The sequence below is a fragment of the Aquarana catesbeiana genome, linkage group LG12 (assembly GCF_042186555.1).
Source record: "Aquarana catesbeiana isolate 2022-GZ linkage group LG12, ASM4218655v1, whole genome shotgun sequence".
Classification (NCBI taxonomy): Eukaryota; Metazoa; Chordata; class Amphibia; order Anura; family Ranidae; genus Aquarana; species Aquarana catesbeiana.
Genome location: NC_133335.1, coordinates 65,255,760 through 65,277,509, shown reverse-complemented (window position 1 = coordinate 65,277,509; position 21,750 = coordinate 65,255,760). Strand labels below are relative to the sequence as shown.

The 21,750-nt window shown below is 43.4% G+C and overlaps 2 protein-coding genes across 4 annotated transcripts in view; both read right to left on the bottom strand.

The window, feature by feature from the left end:
- Positions 1-861: 861 nt before the first annotated feature.
- LOC141113784 (Ig-like V-type domain-containing protein FAM187A) lies at positions 862-3,550 on the bottom strand. The gene has a single exon (XM_073607066.1). The coding sequence runs from the start codon at positions 2,122-2,124 to the stop codon at positions 862-864; it is 1,263 nt and encodes a 420-aa protein (XP_073463167.1). The 5' UTR covers positions 2,125-3,550.
- A 4,473-nt stretch (positions 3,551-8,023) lies between these two features.
- SMARCE1 (SWI/SNF related BAF chromatin remodeling complex subunit E1) overlaps positions 8,024-21,750 on the bottom strand; it is a 38,896-nt gene continuing 25,169 nt past the window's right edge. For all 3 annotated transcript variants that reach the window (XM_073607965.1, XM_073607967.1, XM_073607968.1), the window contains 3 exons: positions 16,027-16,128; positions 13,080-13,320; positions 8,024-9,282 (listed from right to left, as the gene is read on the bottom strand). In XM_073607965.1, the coding sequence (XP_073464066.1) occupies positions 9,059-9,282; positions 13,080-13,320; positions 16,027-16,128 (567 nt within the window). In that variant the 3' untranslated portion in view covers positions 8,024-9,058. The remainder of the gene's footprint in view (positions 9,283-13,079; positions 13,321-16,026; positions 16,129-21,750) is intronic.

Below are 21,750 nucleotides of genomic sequence, written 5' to 3'. Positions count from 1 at the left end.
GGCATGGCAACTGTGTAATGTCCTCACTCTCTTCCCCCCTGTATCTTGCTTGTTGTGGGTTTTGTATGTCCTCGAAGAGCAGCGCCGGCTGGACCGGAAGCATGCGCATTAGGATCTGCACGATGAGCATGGTGGTGGATAGCCTCGGATGTGCTGCCAAGATCGCCAGCTAGGTGGTCTTGAGGTGGTTATAGAAGTGTGGACACAGTGGATCCTTATGCTTCATCTATCTTCACACAATGGGAGTTTGACCATTGTAGTGTTTTACCATATTAAAGCTGAGTTACACTAGGGCGGCTTTGCGCTCTCTTCTTTGTGTTTTGTCTAGATGTGTTCCTGCCACCCAGAGGATCCATAGGGAGCAGCAGCACCCTTTGACTTGTCTAATTATCACCAATAACCAGCTGGACGGCTATACCAAATTGTTGATCAGCGCACCTGCTAGTTTTTTTCTTTTGTGTGCATTTTTAGTGATGGCTTTGCTGGATATCTCCTTGTGCTGTGCGCTGCAGAATTAGAGCCTGCCACGCCTTGATTTGTAGTGACCTTGAGAGAATCTCAGTCTCTCCCCCCCCACCCTTCTCCCCCTCTCTCTCCTTCCCCCACCCTTCTCCCCCCCACCCTTCTCCCCCTCTCTCCCCCTCCCCACCACCCTTCCCCCCCCTCTCTCACCCCCCCACCCTTCTCCCCCTCTCTTTTTCTCCCCCCCACCCTTCTCCCCCTCTCTCCCCCCTCTTTTTCTCCCCCCCACCTCTCTCTCCCCTATCTCTCTCCCACCCCCACCTCTCTCTTCTTTCTTTCTCTCCCTCTCTCCCCCCTCACCTCTCCCCCCCCCACTTCTAGTGACCCATGAACGACTCCTTAGACCATGTCTGCTATGCATGGCGATGGCGAATACTTACAATTATAGGCGCTGCATTTTAAGCAATGGATTATCACAAAAATAAGGAAAAAAATGGCAAAACTGAGACCGATCATTCTCAATGCGAGGATGGAGTCAGAATCAGTGAACTTTCGCTTTTCTGTTGGGTCCGCTTGAAGGGTCAGCTTGATACCAGCTTTAAGCTTCCCTTGCAGCCAACAGTAATATGTTGCTTGGTCGCTGTACCGGACGTAGCGGAAGTTCAGATTATTGCCGTGATCTATAAAGATACGTGTCGCCTCCTTTTGGCCAATCAGATAGTCTGATTTGTATAATTGTTTGTTGCTTTTATCCCAGGCAACAGCATCTCCTGGTTTGGCACCTGGGCAGGCAAGAGTAAGGCTGCTCCCCACGGTGTGTGTATGTTTTTCAGTCGGAGCCTTGGAGAGGAATGGGATATAATTCTTGATCTTGCTTAGTTTGTGTAGCCAGTATTGGGTGGTACCTTTTAACCCTGGAACCCTTGTGTGGCAGGGGGTCAGACAACTCCTGATGAATATTTCTGGTCTTCGATCGGAAAGTTCCTTTCGCAGGTTGTCGGGAATCCCATGTGAGCCGCAGGGAACAACGCTGCTCTGTGAGAGCATGTGCCTTGGTTCAAGATGGGCACTACTGACATAGCAAAAGCCTATCTTTCTTTGTTCCCCGGGGACATCACAGCGGTCACACTTTTCCCAGTTCCAGAAAGCGGTGAAGGCTGTCAGGTGCTCTGTTTTGAGGTCTGGCTGTGGGTCTTGGTGGTGCTCCTGAAATGCCACATAAGCATTTGAGGTATCCTGCACATCAAGGTCGTACCCCCAGAAGAACGCACCATCGCCGTTTCCACATATGTAAATTCCCGAGTCTTTTATGCGGGCCTTGTGTATGATGACGTTGTACATTTTGGTGACGATCTTCGACTCCACATGAAGAGACTTCCGTGTTCCATCTGGTGTCAGCATCTGAGTTTTTATACTGTTCACTGATTTTTTATAGAACCAGTAAACATGTGTCTTTGTGTCTGGCCTGCACTTACAGGGCAGTTCTATGGTCATATCGGTAGCATAAGCCACACTTTCATAAATCGGAATAGACGGGCATAAAAGCTTTTCATTTGTTTGTTCCTTTTCTGAAAGAACATAAGCATTCACTGTTGTGATCTGCCAACAGATGAAAAACATCAAAATACTAACAAGCTTTGTGAATTCCATACTAGACTGCATCTAACGGTCTGCACTGTACTGAGGTCAGTGACTTCTGACAGGAGCAGTGAGGCTGCAGGCTGTTTACCTCCTCAGCTGGAGCTGTTATTATGATGTCACAGTGTGCCATGGTTGCCATGGAAACCTCAGCCAGGCTTTGCAATGGAAAACACAGGAAAAATACACCCCTGTAAACTGCTCTAGCAGATGAATTAGTTTGGTCTGGGAAAATTACTGAATGAAAATTGCTACATATTGTATTGGAATTAATTTATAAGCATTGAAAGACATGAATCAGCCTATAAAAACCAGAGATGCTAGATTTTATTTGATCAGATTAAATGCAATCAGCAAACCTTCTTTTTGTCTCATTTCTTCTATAATGAGTGTAATGAATAAAGATTTAACACGAGGATAGGGGTCTTCATTTTCAGCTGTGTGAGTGTAATATTCAAGTCTGTTTAGACATGGATAAAAATATCTGTGTTAGCGATGTCAGTTAGCCAGAAAACAAATTCAAATTCCAACTGTCATTTGCTAACTGCCGGTCTGGAAGTGGGGAAGTTTTTTTTTTTTTTTTTTTTTTTTTTTAATATCTGTAAACCCAAACACTAAATTTGTGTGAATAATTCCCTAAGGACAATTCTCATGATGTGAACAGACCCAAAATGTGAGCCCTCATGCCTCACACGTTATAATAACGTTATAAAAATGCCAGTAGCTTTGCAGTGAGTATTTCCATGTTTTTGAAATAGCGTTTTTTTTTTTTTTTTTCAATGGCTCAAAAACGTTAAACGCTGGTGTGACGTGTTTTTGAGCGTTTATCGGCGTTGATCGATGCTAGAGCATTTTTACAGCTGAAAAATGCCTCTCAGAACCCACTAGTTTTGGGGCGTTTTTTTTCAGCCAAAAAATGCCCCAGCCAAAAACATTATGCATTATGTAATCTTATAATATGATTGATTGAAATACGATCGTATTCGTGACCAAAGTAGTTTTTTGCAGGTCGATGCGAAATGATCGATAAAATTTTGACCTTGCTGATCAGCTCCGTTTATTCAAATTTGTTCTAAATGGAGTTCAAAATGACCAGAAGGGAACTTATGGTTATTCGATTGTTTGCAGATTTGGTCATTTTTATCAAATTGCACATCTAATGGATCTTAAAATCAAAGTGTCTATTGCCACTATAAGCCTCATAATGAAGTGGGATGCCCATCAAAATAAGCCCATTTTGGATGGAACTTATGGGGAGACTAGATGAGGTATTATCAAAATTAAAAGCGTTTGTGGAGTTTAATGTAGGTACAGCACCAGCGGGGGTGATGTGGGATACCTTGAAGGCTTTTCTCCAGGGTATTCTGATCCAGAAGGTGGTAAAGATTAAGAGGAAATCCAGAGAGTGGGGGTACACTAGGAAGGAGGCGGTAAAGGCACAAAAAAAGTACGTCTAGGATCCAACCCCAGAGAAACAGACTTATGGCTAAATAAACAGCTTGACTATAAAACGGCAGTGATGGAGAAAGTGGAGAACAAGCGACTTTTCCAGAAGCAATGCTCCTTTGGAGAAGGGGAAAGTGTGGGTCGTATACTGGCTCTTCTAGTTAAAACTCCTTATTCCTCTCCCTGAACTATCCCCTGCGATTAGGACTTTAAAGGGAGAGATCTCTTCTCCTGTGTCTCAGATTATAGACACATTTAGAGATTATAAAAATCTGTATAAATCGCAGTGGGTAGATGGGGAGAAATGGAAATATTTTTCAGGGAATAAAGATACCGGCTCTTTCGGACAGAGACAATTTGGAGGCCCTTATAACCAGCGTTAATTTCGTGGACTAAATTGATATTATTTTAGTCGACTAAAATACAACTAAAACAACTAAAATTACTAAAATTAAAATGGCATTTTAGTCAAAAGACTAAAATTAAAATGCCATTTTAGTCAAAAGACTAAGACTAAAACTAAATTGAAATTTGACTTCAAAATTAACACTGGTCTGTAGTGCATGTTCATACCTCAATGTAATAATAAATAACATATTAGATTTTTCACTCCAGCAGTATGAGTTTGCAAATTATAGAGAATTGTTAACTAATGCATTAGAATTGAATTACACCCATTAGATTTTAGACGACTAAAATGTACTGGAGATTTAGACGACTAAAACAATTGCAGAAGACTAAAATGCCATTTTAGTCCTAAGACTAAATCGAAATTTGCTGCCAAAATTAACACTGCCTATAACCCTGGAGGAAGTACAACAGGCAGTAGCCGGGATGGTCAATCAAAAGTCTCCCGGGTCAGCCACTGGTGACTTATAAACATTATGGAGGTGCTGCTCCCGGAGTTACTTAAGGTGTTGAATTGGGCAGTGGTAGAGGGGAAATTGCCTTCTTCAATGATGGAGGCTACTATAATAGTGCTGCATAAGGAGGGAAAAGACTTGTTGGATACATCTTCGTATAGGCCGATATCCCTGTTATGCTCCGATGTTAAAATATTGACAAAGGTGTTGGCAACTAGGCAGAATAAAAGTATTCAAAAACTTATATATTCAGATCAATCTGGGTTTATTCCCAATAGATCCACTAGCATGAATATTAGAAGGGTATACTTGAACCTGCAGACCCCAACAGAGAATGTGGCATTGAGGGCTATTTTGTTCCTTGATGCAGTCAAGGCCTTTGATAGCCCCACTCCAGGCTATCTCTGGCGGGTCTTAAAGGAATTCAGGTTTGGACCTTCCTTTATTGGATAAATAAAAATGCTTTACAATGCCCCAAGTGCCAAAGTTAGAATTAACAACGAATACTTGGGAGGGATCCAACTTGAGGGGGACGAGACAGGGGTGTCCTTTTATCGCCCTTGCGCTGGAACCATTGGCAATAGCGATCGTCCTCATGTATGCAGGGATTCCAAAGGAAGACTGGGGAGCAAAGGATTGCACTGTATGCAGATGATCTGCTTTTTTTTGGGGTGGGGGGGGGGGATACCGAGCAGTCCCTAATGACTGCAATGAATATAGTCTAGGAGTTCGGACGGTTTTTGAGCCTAGCTATAAACTGGGAGAAGTCAGCGCTTCTGCCCGTGGACCCGCTTAGAAACCCTATACGGCCCGAAATTCCTCAATTAGAAGTAGTGGAGACAATTAAACAAATAGATATATGTCTGATGAGAGACCCCAATCAATACATCAGCAATATAATTCCACTCCTGACCAAATTTAAGCGTAAAATCTACATTTGGTGCCGGCTTCCTTTGTCAGTGGCGGGGCAATGCAATCTGAGCAAAATGATATGGATGCCACAATTGCTGTACTTACTGCATAATTCCCCAGTGTGGATATACAAAAAATGGTTTAAAAATAATTGAGACACTTTTTAGGGAATTAATCTGGAAAAGGGGTCAGGCCAGGATTCGTCTGCATACGTTGCAGTTAGCAACAAATGAGGGGGGCTTAGCTGTGCCACACCCCCAGAGTTACTTCCTGGTGGCACAGTTGCAGCACGTGGGGAGGGTGTAGTATTCCGGGGGGGAGGGAGCGCAGGGGGTAGAATGATGCTATTAGGAGCCCCGCACAATACAGTGTTGGAGGCGTTAGAGGCAGACTCTTTTCCCTTCAGGAGTCCAACATGAAGGATGGTTATAAAAGTGTGGAAATCAGAGAAGACATTAATGGGTTATAGGGGTCTAACAGAATACTCCCCCCTTTGGTATAAGAACTTGCAAGAGCTGTTGGCCATGGGAAAGATTAAAGAATGGGACAAACAGGGTATAAGCCGCTTGGCCCACTTATACGAGGGCAGCACTTTAAAATCATTTGTAGATTGTAAGCTCTAACGAGCAGGGCCCTCTGATCCCTCCTGTATTGATTTGTATTGTAAGTGTACTATCTGCCCTCATGTTGTAAAGCGCTGCGCAAACTGTTGACGCTATATAAATCCTGTATAATAGATCTGAGGAGAGAGTATGGCATCAAACCACTCATTGTACAGATATTTACAGATCAGACATGCCCTGGGCGCCCAGTTTAAGACACAAGCAGTATAATAAAACAACCCGAGATTTATTTATTTTTATTTTTTATGCGTAGGGAAATAGTATTCATATTGAGACTTTAAAGCTGGACAAGAATAATAGACGAGAAATTTAGGGTACAATAGATAACACTCAGGACGATATGGGTAGTAATTGAGTGTGAGTGAACACTGGGTGGGCACGGGAAGATAAGGTGAGAGGGTAGAGAAGGGTTAAAGTGTACAATGGAACAGTTGTAGATAAGAGAGATGAATAGGAAGGATGAAATGAGGGTGTATAGGCTGATATAAGAAGGGGGGTGCGGGGGACCGGGAGGGAGTAAATGTAGGTGGTATGATATGCAAGGAGAAAATATTACCCTTGGAAAATACTTTGGTGAAATGTCTTTTATGAATGTTTTATAATTGGGAAAAAATGTCAAGAATATTTAAATAAATTAAAAAAAAAAAAAAAGCTGATGCTTCCTCTGTATTGCCACCTCCAGTCCCAAGTGGAGTGACACAAAGTGCACGTCACCTGGGACCTTTCTAGCAGTCTGGAGAGCGATGCCAGAAGATAGAAGGTCAGTGTATTAAACCTCACATACACTTCGCTTTTGCAATGGGCATATTAGCACTTATAAAAAAGGGTTATTAGGTTGCTTTCACACTCATCCGCAGGTGCCGCGCAATGCCCCTGCAGTTTTCCTGCGGGTCAGCTGCACTAAGCCATAGACTTCTATTATACACTGCAGGTTTAGTGCACTTTCTGAAATCGCACACAAAATCTCCTAAATGTGGGAGTTTTGGTGCGCTTTCAGAAAGTGTACCACACTCATAAGATGTAAAAAAAAGTCTTTGGCCCAGTGCAGGTAACCCATAGGAGAGCCCACAATGCAGGTACACCTGCAGAGCATTGGTGTGAAAGAAGCCCAATAGGGGGCTTGTTTACATTCAAGGTTTGGGTGGTGGTAAAACCCTATAGTTCATTGTGGCCTGTGACCAAATCACTTAAATGGCCCTTTCTCTTCAAAAAGTTGAGCACCTTTGTCTTAAGGCATAGTCCGCCTTTAAAAAAATGTGCTATCGATATAATGATAAAAATGTGTGCGTTCAGGCCTGCAGAGCATTGCAACTGGGATTAGTGTGTCCCAGGTTGCAATATATAGGCTCTTGCATTGCTAATCCCCCCAGCAATCTACAGAGCAGTGCCTTTTTCCCCCTTTTTCTTTTTAGGAATTCCAGGTATGGATATTCTATACATAGTTACATTGGCCCAGCTTGGATCAATGTAACTATGTATATACCATACCTGTCCGATGCCCCTGGAAGCTGGAAAACACTGAAGTTCACACCATTTTTCCAGAGGTCCCAACTTGCTTGTGGGGGCCGTACACTGAGCGGCTGCCCTGCTGCATGTTGAATACAGGAGCTTGACCACTTAATGCTTTGCATTTTCTGAATAAATGCGAAGCGATCTCTGATTGAAAGAGGTATGGTGGTGATGTCAGGCTCTCCATCTTGTTCAATTTGCATTCACTCACAAAATGTAAAGCATTTCCGAGTGGTGCCTGTGGCGAGGATCTGACCTCCTCTGTTAACAATTTGGCAGGACAACTGCTCAACATGAGACCCCAAAGCAAGTAGAGATCACTGGAGTAGCGATATTTACTTCAGTGATTTCCAGCAGGATTGGCCATGTATGGTATATACATAGACTGGTCCAAACTGCACCAATATAACTATGTATGAAATATCCATACCTGGAATTATTCTCTAAGCTGTGGTAAGGCCATATCTCCGATTGTTTGTGACTGATGAACCAGTAACTTACAGCGGCAGAGTCTGTTTTATTTTACAAGTCGTAGCATCAGTTTACAAAATGAAAATCAAACACAAGAAAGACGATTCGATCTTTATTCAATCTTCAGGTATTAAAAAATAAAAAAAATACAACCTCGTACACGGTCATCGCAAAAACAGCATTAAGAATTGTGTGGAGGACATTCAGCTACAAAACTGCAGCAGAATTGGATAGAGGGGACTTTAAAGGACACCTGTCATGACACAGATATGTTGGCTACCATTGCTTTGGAAATGCTATGTTATTGGCTGTCTTGGCTTTAGCACTTTGACTGACCTGGAGCAAGTATGCACAGAAGCAATACTGACTTCACCCTGTCGCTGCTTGCTGGATACTTCTCACAGCCCAGTGGTTCAGGAAGTACTGAATTCCAAGATGGTCAAAAAAATCTTGCATTTTCAAAGTGGCAGATTACATTTTCCCTCATGACACATTCTCTTACTTAAGCAATGTCCGATGAGTTAAAATGACCTATACTGAGAAGCGAATGAGACTTCAAAATAGATTTGGTACTGGCATGTTTATGTGTACAGTTCAGCTCCGGACTACCAGGCAAAACCTCCCACTGCTGTCAGTTTGATCCCTAAAACAAAGGGAGCAGACACACACACAAAAAAAGGGGGGTCTACAAGTACCTGCAAAAGAAGGATGGCTGCAGTTCAATAAACTCTCATTTAGAGAATTGCATATATCCCTACGACCAAAAATCTAGTTTTAATTACAGTGTAGAAATATTTACTGATCTGTCAGGTGTGCTGCTGTAGCACTGGGTTTGGATGGGTCCAATAAGGTTATTCAGATCAAGTGGAACAATCGTTGGTGATCCTCCCATGTACATTTGCAGCTATGCCAATTAGGATGTTACAAAAAAAAACAAAAAACCCCAACATATAACAGCTCTACCCAGTTCTATTGTCACTAAACCAATGGAACCCATAAAACCAGTGAAAAGACTGGCAGGTATTATCCAATCTTTCTTGTAGCATTCACTTTTTTAGGTCACTAATGTTTAGGAATGACTTGGATTTCTGTCTAACCAAGGTTTGGGTCACGTGGAAAACTGTAGATGGATGTTCATTCCTTCCGCTCTCCCTCCTCTGTGGTCGGATCGGCTGTTGGCTCTTCCACGGTTCCACTGTTAGTTTCAGATCCGGTATTACTGTCACTAGTTCCTTCATCCAGTGTACTGTCCACAGCCTCCTGTCCGCTTTCCTTGTCCTCTGGAGTGGACGTCCCCTCCTCTCCATTCTGCTGGCTCTCACTAGTTTCTTCTGCAGGGGGCAGAGATGGCGTGTCCTCTGGAAATAGGAAATGCAATTTATATATTAAGCAGGCAAGACTCAAAAAAAAATATGTTTGAGTCACAGTCCTATTAACCTTGAACTGAGCAGGTTGCACCAATTATAAACCTCCCCCAACACACACACACACACACACACACACACACACACACACACATTGATCTCTCACTATCCAGTCCTCAATAATCAAGTAAGTCTCAGCATCCAAGGTTTTTCACCTTTAGAATTACTTTAACCCTTCAGTGGATAACTTTTCTTTTTTCCAAAGAGCCAAGAATAAGGTTCCCTGAAAGGGAATGGAAAAGTCAGTGCAATAAGGCTTTTAGTTAGACTAGCTACACCACAGAACTGCCTGGCACTGCGTTGATTGCTTGCAGCAAAGATATCTGAGGGAACATAAAAATTCAGTTTAACGTTTGAGCCTGGGGGATATGGAATAACTAATTTGAACCATTTTCAGCCTACAGCAGTGTTGCTTTCAGTGTAACAGATGGGTCTCCCTTAATACAACATCAATCAGTGGCTTAATATTGGGAGGTGGAGGCAGCTCCTAGGCCATGATTGTCAGTGATCGGGATCTCATTCCCAGGTCCTCATTGCAAGTAGTGACTGAGCGATGTCGGAGACAATGCGGTCACTGGGCTCTGAACGACTGCACCCATAGCCCAAAAAAGGGACACCAGTTGTATGCATAGATATGGCAGCTTGGCTTTAAAGCCTACCACTATATATACAGGTGCATCTCAAAAAATTGGAATATCATCAAAAAGTTAAATTTCAGTAATTCAATTAAAAAAGTGAAACTCCTATGATATGGATTCATTACACACAGAGTGATATATTTCAAGCATTTTTCTTTTGATGATGGCTTACAGCTAGTGAAAAACCCAAAAATGCAGTATCTTAGAAAATTAGAATATTACATAAGACCAATAATAAAAAAAAAAATAAAAAAAAAAAAAAAAAGATTTTTAATCCAGAAATGTTGGCTTACTGAAAAATATGTCCATGTACTGTATTGTATGCACTCAATATTTGGTCTGGGGTCCTTTAGCATGAATTACTGCATCAGTGCCGCGTGGCATGGAAGCGATCAGCCTGTGACACTGCTGAGGTGTTATGGAAGCCCAGATTGCTTTGATAGCGGCCTTCAGCTCATCTGCATTGTTGGGTCTGGTGACGCAATACCCCAAATATTCTCTATGGGGTTTAGGTCAGACGAGTTTCCTAGCCAATCAAGCACAGTGATACAATGATCATTAAACCAGGTATTGGTACCTTTGGCAGTGTGGGCAGATGCTGCAAAACGAAACCAGCACCTCCATAAAGCTGGTCAGCAGAGGGAAGCGAGAAGTGCTCTAGAATTTCCTGCTAGAGGGCTGCGCTGACTTTAGACATGATAAAACACAGTGGACCAGCACCATCAGATGACACGACTTCCCAAATCATCACTGACTGGAAACTTCACACTGGACCTCATGCAACTTGGATTCTGTGCCTCTCCACTCTTCCTCCAGACTCTGGGACCTCAATTTCCAAATGAAATGCAAAATCTACTGTAATCCAAAGAGAGGACTTTGGACCACTGAGCAACAGTTCAGTCCTTTTTCTCCTTAGCCCAGGTAAGACGCTTCTGCTGTTGTCTGGTTCAGGAGTGGCTTGACACAAGGTATGTGACAGTTGTAGCCCATATCCTGGATATGCCTGTGTGTGTGGTGGCTCTTGAAGCACCGACACCAGCCAGTCATAGTCCACTCCTTGTGAATCTCCCCCAAATTCTTGAATGGCCTTTGCTTCACAATCCTCTCAAGGCTGCTGTTATCCCTGTTGCTTATGCACCTTTTCCTTCCACTCAACTCTCCATTAGCTGTTTGGCGACGGGCTCACACCAATATACGTCGGCAGAATGGCACTCCTGCGCAAACTGGCTTACCTGTAGCAGGAAAGCAGGCGTGCGCTGCGAGTCCCGCGGACTTTGTGTCTGCCCGCGATCACAGCAAGCAGAGGCAGAACAGGGAACTGCCTTATGTAAACAAGGCATTTCCCTGTTTTGCCTAGCAACATGACAGATCTTCTGTTCCCTGTCATTGGCAACATCGATCTCCTGTCATGTTAGTGGCAGTACACCCCCCCCCCCCCACAGTTAGAACACGCTGAGGGAACACACTTAACCCCTTGATCGCCCCCTAGTTTTAACCCCTTCCCTGCCAGTGACATTTATACAGTAATAAGTGGCTATTTTTAGCTCTGATCGCTGTCAATTGTCCCAAAACAGCGTCAAAAGTGTCCGATCTGTCCGCCGCAATGTTGCAGTCCCGATAAAAATTGCAGATCACCGCCATTACTAATAAAAAAAAAAATTAAAAATTATAATAAAAAATGCCATAAATCTATTCCCTATTTTGTGGGCGCTATAACTTTTGCGCAAACCAGTCAATATACACTTATTTTTGGTATAAAAAAACAAAAAAACAAATTGCAATATGTAGAAGAATACATATCGGCCTAAACCGAGGAAGAAATTTAACAAAGTAAAAAAAAAATATATTTTTTTTTTTTCAAAATGGTCAGTCTTTTTGTTTATAGCACAAAAAATAAAAACCGCAGGGCTGTTCAAATACCACCAAAAGAAAGCTCTATTTTATAGGGGAAAAAAAAAAAAAAAAGGATGCAAATTTCGTTTGTGTACGACGTCGCACAACCGCGCAATTGCCAGTTAAAGTGACAGTGCCAAATTGTAAAAAGTGCTCTGGTCAGGAAGGGGGTAAAATCTTCTTGGGCTGAAGTGGTAAATTTGCTTGGATACAGCACTCTGAACAGCCAGCTTCTTTAGCAATGACCTTTTGTGACTTACCCTCCTTGTGGAGGGTGTCAATGACTGTCTTCAGGACAACTGTCAAGTCAGCAGTCTTCCCCGTGATTGTGTAACCTACTGAACCAGACTGAGAAACCATTAAAAGGCTCAGGAAACCTTCACAGGTGTTGAGTTGATTAGATCGTGAGACCATGAGTCTACAATATTCAACTCTTTCACAATATTCTAGTTTTCTGAGATACTGAATTTGGGGTTTTCACTAGCTGTAAGCCATAATCAAAATTAAAAGAAAGAAATGCTTGACATATTTTCACTTGATGGCTAATGAATCCATACAATAGGAGTCACTTTTTGAATTGAATTACTGAATTTAATGAACTTTTTGATGATATTCTAATTTTTTTAAATGCACCTGTATGGCACGGCCAGTGTTTAGGGCTTACACTTTAATTTAATTGATCATATTGTGCCTCCTGCTAAGTAATAAACCTATAGCTTACACTTTTTCTCCACAGACACACAACCATTGTGACAGATATGATTATCATGTGACTTCCTCAGTGGTTCGTAGAGAGGTAACAACAGCCAGTATGAACTTACTTCATTGTTTACTGGGTGCCATAGCATTGTTTAGGTTAGCTGGAGGGTTGCTATGGCACCCAGTAATCAATGCAACAAGTTAGTTAAATACTCATTTATATTGGAGTTTTGAGGGGCTGAAGCATAAAACCCAGTTAGGGCTGAAGCAACAGTTTATGAAAATTCATAAATTTGATTCCATATTCCTGCATGTGCTTCAACACAGCATCCTGTCTCTTATATGAAAACATGTCCAGCCAACCAGTAAAAAGAAAAGCCATCATAAAAATGGCCACCCTTACTGCCAAAACTCAGCCAATCACCATTACATTCAGAGACAGTGACAAAATGGGTTTTTCTGATGGTCAGGCATCAGCACTAGATCTATACTGGGACTTACCCGTCTCCATGGGAGGAGTTTCTTCCTCTTCTGTCTTCTCTTCAGACTTTGGTGTTTCTTGCTCCTCCTCGATGGCTGTGGCGGCGGCAGCAGCGGCGGCTGCTGCTGCTATCTGGTTGCGCTCAGCTTGCTCTGCTGCTTCCTTCTCTCGTTCCTCTTGCCGTTTGCGAGCCTGCTCCTCAGCCTGGGCTATTTCTGCAGCAATCTTGTCCATGTCCACCTCCACCTTTAGGCTGCATAACTGGATGAGAAACAAATAATCATACTTCTAAGAATCATGCAAGTACATACAATATTTACTTACAGGAGCACAGAACACAACACTTTATTCTGCCATGTCTGTATCAGAAAAGAAGAACAGACGGGCGCCAGACTAAATTATGATGCCACACCATCGAGACAATCCAGAGACTGACTGCCACCATGATATGTGCTTGAATTATTCATCCATTTGTGAGTTGCCCTTTGTCTTACCCTCAAACTGTTGATTTTAATGCTGCACTTAGTCTGGTGCCCCACTGTTCTTTTCCACAATACGGAGTCACTTGCTTCGCTCTAAAGGTGCTGCAGCCAGGTGCTGCTTGTCATCTTATAGCCCTATGGACTCCAATAATGTGCATTTAAATCATGATGTTTTCTGATGCAGGAGGCTGTTTTTTTAGTACATCCCTCCAGCTACTACATTCCTACTGTCATAGCTGTATCAGAGTAAGTATGTACTAAACACTCTGCATAAGCCCACCTATGTGATAGGCAAAGTAATTACCCAGAATGACTCTGGGCTACTAAAAGCAATATACACTGATCAGCCATAACATTATGACCACTGAGAGGTTAAAGAGGAACTGCAGTCTGCTCACATAATCTGTAATAAAAACATCTTTGCCATTCTGAAGCTTCCCTCCAACCACTTTGCATATTATTTTATATATACCGTGATTCTGTACTTGCCAAATATGCTGCAGAAATCTCCCTCCACCAAGTCTGGCTGCAGCCATTTTAACTGTGGGCAGCTGAAGCTGCTGCCTGTTCACTTCCTGGATATACAGACACACACCTCCAATTCTGCAGCTCTCATTGGAGGGAGAGGGAGAGGGAGAGGGAGAGGGAGAGGGAGAGAGAGAGAGAGAGAGAGAGAGAGAGAGACGCTGTCTGTGTACGATGTCATAAACCTAGGCTTTTTTCCCCAGACAAGAAACAGGAAGTGGGCTGTATAAGGTATTTACTGGCAGGAAAAAAAAAAAGTTTTACTATCCAAAGTTAAAACAAGGGCAGGAGATTTAAAAAATCCGCTTTAAAGAGGTGCTCCAGGCTCCTGCAGAAAAAAAAGTCGACAGCTACAAATACTGTAGCTGCTGACTTAATATTTGGACACTTACCTGTCCTAGAATGCAGCGGTGTCTTCACCCGAGCTGATTTTTCAATTGGCTATCGGGTGCCACGGCCATCTCCACCAAGAGAAACTGTCAGTAAAGCCTTGCAGCCAGGTCCCTACTGCACGTGCGCAAATCTCTGGTTGGGCCAGCTGCGGGGGAAGGAGGCAAACTTCTGGCTGAGTTCACCGTGGCGAACTCACTTGGAAGTGGGAGCGGGAACCTTTTAAAACCAAGTATCTGCTCCCCAAAAGGTGGCGAATGTGGCCACGGAGGGAGGGAGGAGGCAGACAAGCGGAGCTTCCCTTTTTGGGTGGAGCTCCGTTTTAAGTGAATAACATTGATTATCTCATCACAATGACACCTGAAAGTGGGTGGGATATATTAGACAGCAAGTGAACAAGTGGTCCCTGAAGTTGGTGTTGAAAGTAGGAAAATTTGACAAGCCCAAGAATTTGAGCAAATTTGATGAGACAAAATTGTAATGGCTAGGTGACTGGGTCAGAGCATCTCCCAAACTGCAGCTCATATGGAATGTTCCCAGGCTGCAGTGGTCTGGGCCAACCAAAAATGGTCCAAAGAAGGAGAAGCAGCGATAGGGTCATGGGCAGCCAAGGCTCATTGAGCTCATTGATGCATACAGGGAGTGAAGACGGCGGATCCAATAGTAGAGCTACCGTAGCTCAAAATCGCTGAAAACATTAATGCTGGTTCCGATAGAATGGTGTCAGAACACACAGTGCATCGCAGTATGTTTTGTATGGGGCTATGTGACCACAAAACTGGTTAGGGTGTCCATGCTGACCCATGTCCACAGGCAAAAGTGCCTACCTTGGAAACGTGAGCATCAGAACTGGACCACACAGCAATGAAAGAAGGTGGCCTGGTCTGATAAATCACGTTTTCTTGTTCATCATGTGGATGGATGTGTGTCGTTTACCTGGGGAAGAGAAGCACCAGGATGCAGCAAGGGAAGAATGCAAGCCGGTGATGGCAGTAATCAGCTACTGACGATTTGGTGCCAGATACCTCAGAGCACACCTTCAGAGTTCTAGTGGAGTCCATGCCTCCATGGGTCAGGGCTGTTTTGGTGTCAAAAGGGGGATCTACTCAATATTAGGTGGGTGGTCATAATGGCATTATTGATCAGTGTATAATGTACAATGAAATATGCATTCTTTTTTAAATGTACTGGGTTTGAGCCCAATACCCAACTGGAATTCTACTTTCGGAACAAGCTTATAAGTACGTCAGTCAGTGAAGGTTTTTTTTTCCCCTTTAGGCTGGGTTCACACTATACAACACAGCATCTCACAGCAGGAGTCCTGTGCGTCTCCATTCACCATATCAGGTACGATTTCAGCCCGAATGTTGGGCTGAATTCGGACCCGAAACTGACCAAAAGACGCCCTGGGCTCCTGTGCAATTCGCACTGGAGCCGCTGCGGAGATGTGTGAACCGGTCACAATCTCCTGCTATGCGAATTGGATGCGGTGTAATCCACATCCAATTCGCAATAGTGTGAACCCAGCCTCACTCTTGATGGCTGGTTCTCCATTTTAAATATGACTTACCCGTTTAAGCTCATTGTTGAAAGCTTCGGTACTTTCTAGGAACTTCCTTTTCTTCTCCTGATGACGATCTTCAATCTGTAGTAGCTCTGCTTCCAGTTTACGCTGGTGAAAGTCAAGAGGGTTGTGAGACTGGCACCAGGATTGTTCAGTAAAATATATGTCCCATTTTTCTAAGTGGTCCAGATCCTGAGCTAGCATGGTCAACAACCTCCTGGACCCCTTACTTTCCAGCTTTCTTCCACAATAGTCCACAGAAACAGCCCTTCTAAAGACACCCCTACTAAAGACTTACTGTTAAAACCAATGGCCTCTAGTCAGTACTATTACCATTAAACCTTTCTACTGCCTTCCACACAACTGACCACCCATTCCCCCTCAAACACTCCACTCCTTGGCCTCCAAGCCTCTGCTCTTTCCTGGTTCTTCTCCTACCTACCGTTCCTTCAATGACACTTACAACCTCCTAATCCTCTTTTCCTAGGGGTCCCCTAATGCTCTTTCCCTGGACCTGTTCTATTCTAAATCTTTTCATGGTCAGTTAATAACTTGAGTAGCTTCCAATACCATCTTTATACTGACCACATGCTCAACTCCTCAGCTCACCCCTTCAGCTTCCTACTATCTTACTAATCTAATACCTGACATAAATTGGTAAGGCCAATTCTTAGAACTCAGTCTTTAAAAAACTGAATATTTCCTCCCCCAGCAAAGTGCCCCAGACTTTTCCCATCGAGAGTAATAGCATAACTATCCCCCCCCCCCCAATCCTGGGGTGCTAGGTGTAATCCCAGACTCTGACCCGTTCATTCAGCTGCGCAAGTTGTTGGTGCTAAATAAATTCTGTATTATAATAAATAAAACTAGTCATAGATACAGCTTAAAAAAGACGATCTATGAATTCTTTTCAAGTATGAGCGGAGTCCAAAAGGGGGCAGAAGAAACAGAGCTCTTGCTTAAACGCTTCAGCCCCGGAAGAATTTACCCCCTTCCTGACCAGAGCACTTTTTGCGATTCGGCACTGCGTCGCTTTAACTGACAATTGCGCGGTCATGCGACGTGGCTCCCAAACAAAATTGACATCCTTTTTTCCCCAGAAATAGAGCTTTCGTTTGGTGGTATTTAATCACCTCTGCGATTTTTATTTTTTGCGCTATAAACAAAATAAGAGCGACAATTTTGAAAAAAACGCATTATTTTTTACATTTTGCTATAATAACCCCCAAAAATATATAAAAAAAATTTTTTTCCCCTCAGTTTAGGCCGATATGTATTCTTCTACATATTTTTGGTAAAAAAAAAAAAAAAAAAACCCACACATCGCAATAAGCGTTTATTGATTGGTTTGCGCAAAAGTTATAGCAATTACTAAATAGGGGATAGTTTTATGGCATTTTTATTAATATTTTTTTTTTTTTACTAGCAATGGCGGCGATCAGCGATTTTTATTGTGACTGCGACGTTATGGTGGACGTGTCGGACATTTTTGGGACCATTGTCATTTATACAGCGATCAGTGCAATTAAAAATGCACTGATTACTGTGTAAATGACACTGGCAGTGAAGGGGTTAACCACTAGGGGGTGGGGAGGGGTTAATCAGTACTAGGGGAGTGTTTTCTAACTGTAGGGGGGTTGGGCTGTGTGTGTCACTAGACTGATCACTGCTCCTGATGACAGGGAGCAGTGATCAGTGATACTTGTCACTAGGCAGAACGGGGAGATGCTGTTTACATCAGCATCTCCCCGTTTGTCCTCTCCGTGAGGCGATCGCGGGTATTCCCGCGGCGATTGAGTCCGCGGGACCCGCGACCCGACTCACGGAGCGCGCGGCGCACACGCAATGGCACGGCAGGGAATTTAAATGGACGTACAGGTACGCCCATTTGCCCAGCCGTCCCATTCTGCCGACGTACATCGTCGTGCGCCGGTCGGGAACTGGTTAAGCTAACAGGAATGCCTATTAATTTGGCTTCTGATATGCAATGAGCTGACAGACATACATGGAAGACAAACAAGATGGAATTGCTACAAAGCTCATTTGGCTGCGCTTCTCCTATAGCTCACAGGAGTGCAGTTCGTTTTGCACACCTGTGACCACTTTTCAGCAGAGAATGGACTGAAGTCCGCTCTCAGCCGACGTCACAAGACTGACACTTGTCTCAGCGAATTGCTGAGAGCCTGAGATGAGCGGGGAGGAGCAGAGCGGAGAGATGCTGATTGACAGTCAGCAGCTCTCTGCTCGGGGAGCTGAGAGAACAGAGCCATCAGTGGTGTTCGATCGCTTGGTTCTCAGTGTAGAGGCACCTGGGGGGGGGTTGACAGATGCAGATCAGACCTAGATAAGCTCCCTACTTCTCTCTTAACTAGGACCCTCAATTAAGATTTTATGGTTCATAAGAAAAGAACTGGCCCAGAACAAGTATGCCGATCAAGAGTTTTGACTTTACCAACATTCCAAACTAGGGACTTTTGTGCTAAGTAGGGTGGCTGAGCATCAGAACTTTTATCAGTACTATTTGCCAAATAGTTTTCTAACCTAGTCATACCAGAGAAAGCATGCCAATAGAAGATCTGTGTCCCCATTATGTGAAGCTTTAGGATTCAGAACGCACCTTTAACCACTCCTGTGGATCTGGGTGAGGCAAAAATCGACCTAGCCTTGGCAAGCGCGGTCACAATCCCATTTCCAGAAGAGACACATTGTTGCAGTTTAATAAAGCCATCAGCACTCTTTAGGACTAGAACCCCTACAAAGCAGTTTATCTTTCATAGCTATTAAAAAGAGAAAAATGGGAGCCTTAAAAATTAAAGCAGCATTAACACAAAAGCAAACATATTGAAGCTTTCCAGCTCTTAGATGTGGTGGCTGCATCAATTTTCTTTAAAGCTTTTTTCATCTGGTGATCCAGCCAGCAAGTCGGGATGACACAGACCACTTGACACTGGCAGGGGTACTTAAAATAATCAGCTCTTTATCTATTCATGCATCTAAATCTGCTAGTACATCTCACACTCCCTTCCCCCGACTGACAATGTTGTTGTCCAAAGGTGCCCCCTGTGCTCATTCATCCAGAGAGGGGGCTCTCTAACACAGGAGGTGTGTTACTGGCCAGATCACCAGGTGAAAACAGAATGCAGACACCACATCTAATGTCTGGTAAGCTGCAATAGATTTGGTTTAGGATTTAATAGTGCTTGAAGGAGAAGTTCACTTTATTTTAACCACTTACAGACCGCCGCACGCCGATATACGTCCTAACTTTGAAGAGGAATATCGTTGTTATGGCAGCAGCCAGCTGCCATAACCCCAGTATCCTCTTCTTTGACCGGCGGTCCGCTTTCAGATAAGTGGTCTCTGCGGCAGATTCGCCATGAGATCACTTTTATCAGCGACGGGAGGGGTCCACCCCCCTCCACCGCTTACCGGAGCCGTCGGCAGAGGTGATCAGATGTTGCTCCTTCCTTGGCATGGAGACGAGTGAGGGGAAGATGGCCCCCACCTGTCTCCATACAGGGCGGAAGCAATGTCAAAACGTCACTTCCGCCCATAGCTCTTAAAGGGCCATTTTTTTTTTTTTATTGCATTTTATTGTAAATATGAGATCTGAAGTCTTTTTGACCCCAGATCTCATATTTAGGAGGACCTGTCATGCTTTTTTTTCTATTACAAGGGGACGTTTACATTCCTTGTAATAGGAATAAAAGTGACAGATTTCATTTAAAAAGAACAGTGTAAAAATAAAAAATAAGAAAGGTAAAATAAGAAAACGGTGTTCAAACCACACGTGAGGTATCGCCGTGATCGGTAGAGTGAAAGCAATAATTCTAGCCATAGACCTCCTCTGTAAATCAAAACATGCAACCTGTAGAATTTTTTTTAAATGTCGCCTATGGAGATTTTAACGTGTAAAAGTTTATCGCCATTCCACAAGCGGGCGCAATTTTGAAGCGCGACATGTTGGGTATCAATTTACTCGGCGTAACATTATCTCTCACAATATATACGGTCTTATTTTTTAGTTAAAAAAAAGTGCATTTTTTCCAAAAAAAAGTGCGCTTGTAAGATCGCTGCGCAAATACAGTGTGACAGTAGTATTGCAACGACCGCCATTTTATTCTCTAGGGTGTTAAAAAAAAAAAAAAAAAGTATAAATGTTTGTCGGGGGTTCCAAAAAAACCCCGTAAACAACAAATCTCAAAAAGAGGCTCAGTCCTTAAGTGGTTATTTTTGCAGGTAAAAATGTGCATTTACTTTTTTTTTATTTTTTGGAGCCTGGAAAGTATTGCACAAGCGACCAAATCGCTAGTGCCATGCAGGTCTCCTACAGACGGTCAGTGTGTGCCCCATACATCGTACAGCCAGGCAGTTTCACACTCACAGGAAGACTCAATGAACTACCACAGTGCTCAACAGCAAAGTCTGTCGTGACTTGTAAATTCACTCATACATGGAGCCCCACACGGCCACTCCATTTTCAAAAAGTGACAGCTAGTATGGGGGAACTTCTCCCTGTACTGCTGTCATGCATAGGCAGCAGGTCCCCGAGTGGCTGCAGCAGTGGGAACGGGGGGGGGGGGTTGCTTGACATGAGCCACTAGCTCACCACAGGAGCAGAAAATGAAAAGCTTTTTCCTTCTTTTAGACAGAACTCTGTATCTGCATGTGGTTTTTGCTAGTTAGTGTACATTAAAGTACAAAAATCACATTATAATAACTTGTAATAGTATAGTTTCTACATGGCTTTGATTGTAATTACTTTTTTTGTATTTTTCCTGACCATTTGCTACAGTGATGTAGAAAGCAGTTCCTGGAAGTCTGAAGTTTTTTTTTAAACAAATACTCCACATAAAAAGCTATTTTGTTTATTTTGAATGGCTCATATGCTCGGCCACCTAAACATTCTTTAAAAAAAAACAAAAACAAAAAAAAAACTCATAAAACAGTGGTTTGGGCTTTTACATGACTGACAGCCTTTAATTTATAAAACCCAAAATCTGATCTCCAGCTTTTAGTGGAGTTTAACAGCTTAAGGACCGCCCCATGTACATATAATGCAGAAGGGCGGACCTTAAGCACAAAAATCATGTACCTTTACGCCATTCCTTACTTCAACTCTGGGGCACACGCCACTGGAGAGCCGCTCCTGCTGTGACAGGATACAGCGGGAGCCAACCAGTGGACCCGATGTCTGCCGGAAACCAGCGATCATTCGGAGAGAGGCAGATCGCTGTTCTGCTAGTAAGGAAGACAGATCTTGTGTTTCTGCTAAGCAGGAACGCGGATCTGTGTCTTTCTTCAGTCAAAGCACAGTAAGAAAGCACGCCCAGGGAACAGTTAGTGCCGATTCACACAGGGGCAACACAACTTCAGCGCGACTTTGCAAGGCGACTTCAACGCGACTTTAAGCAACTTACAAAGCAACTTCAAGTCACCTCCAGGACAGGCGACTTTGGCTGTGGCCAATCACAGAATAATCAGCTCTCTGGGAGGGAGGGGTTTGCCTGGGTAAACTAATTTCTTTTCCTGTAAAGTCGCTTTAATATAGATGGAGATCTGACTTGGAGGCGACTTCCATTGAATTCTATGGGTACAGGTCGCCTAGAAGTCACCTTGAAGTAGTACAGGAACCTTTTCTGAAGTTGGAGCGACTTCAGTAGTGTACATTAAGACAGCTCTCATTGACTATAATGCAATTCCCAATGTCAAGTGACTTGGGGCGACTTG

Bases quoted from the DNA above. Each gene is read 5' to 3' on its own strand.
- LOC141113784 (XM_073607066.1), bottom strand. From the start codon at position 2,124: ATGCAGTCTAGTATGGAATTCACAAAGCTTGTTAGTATTTTGATGTTT.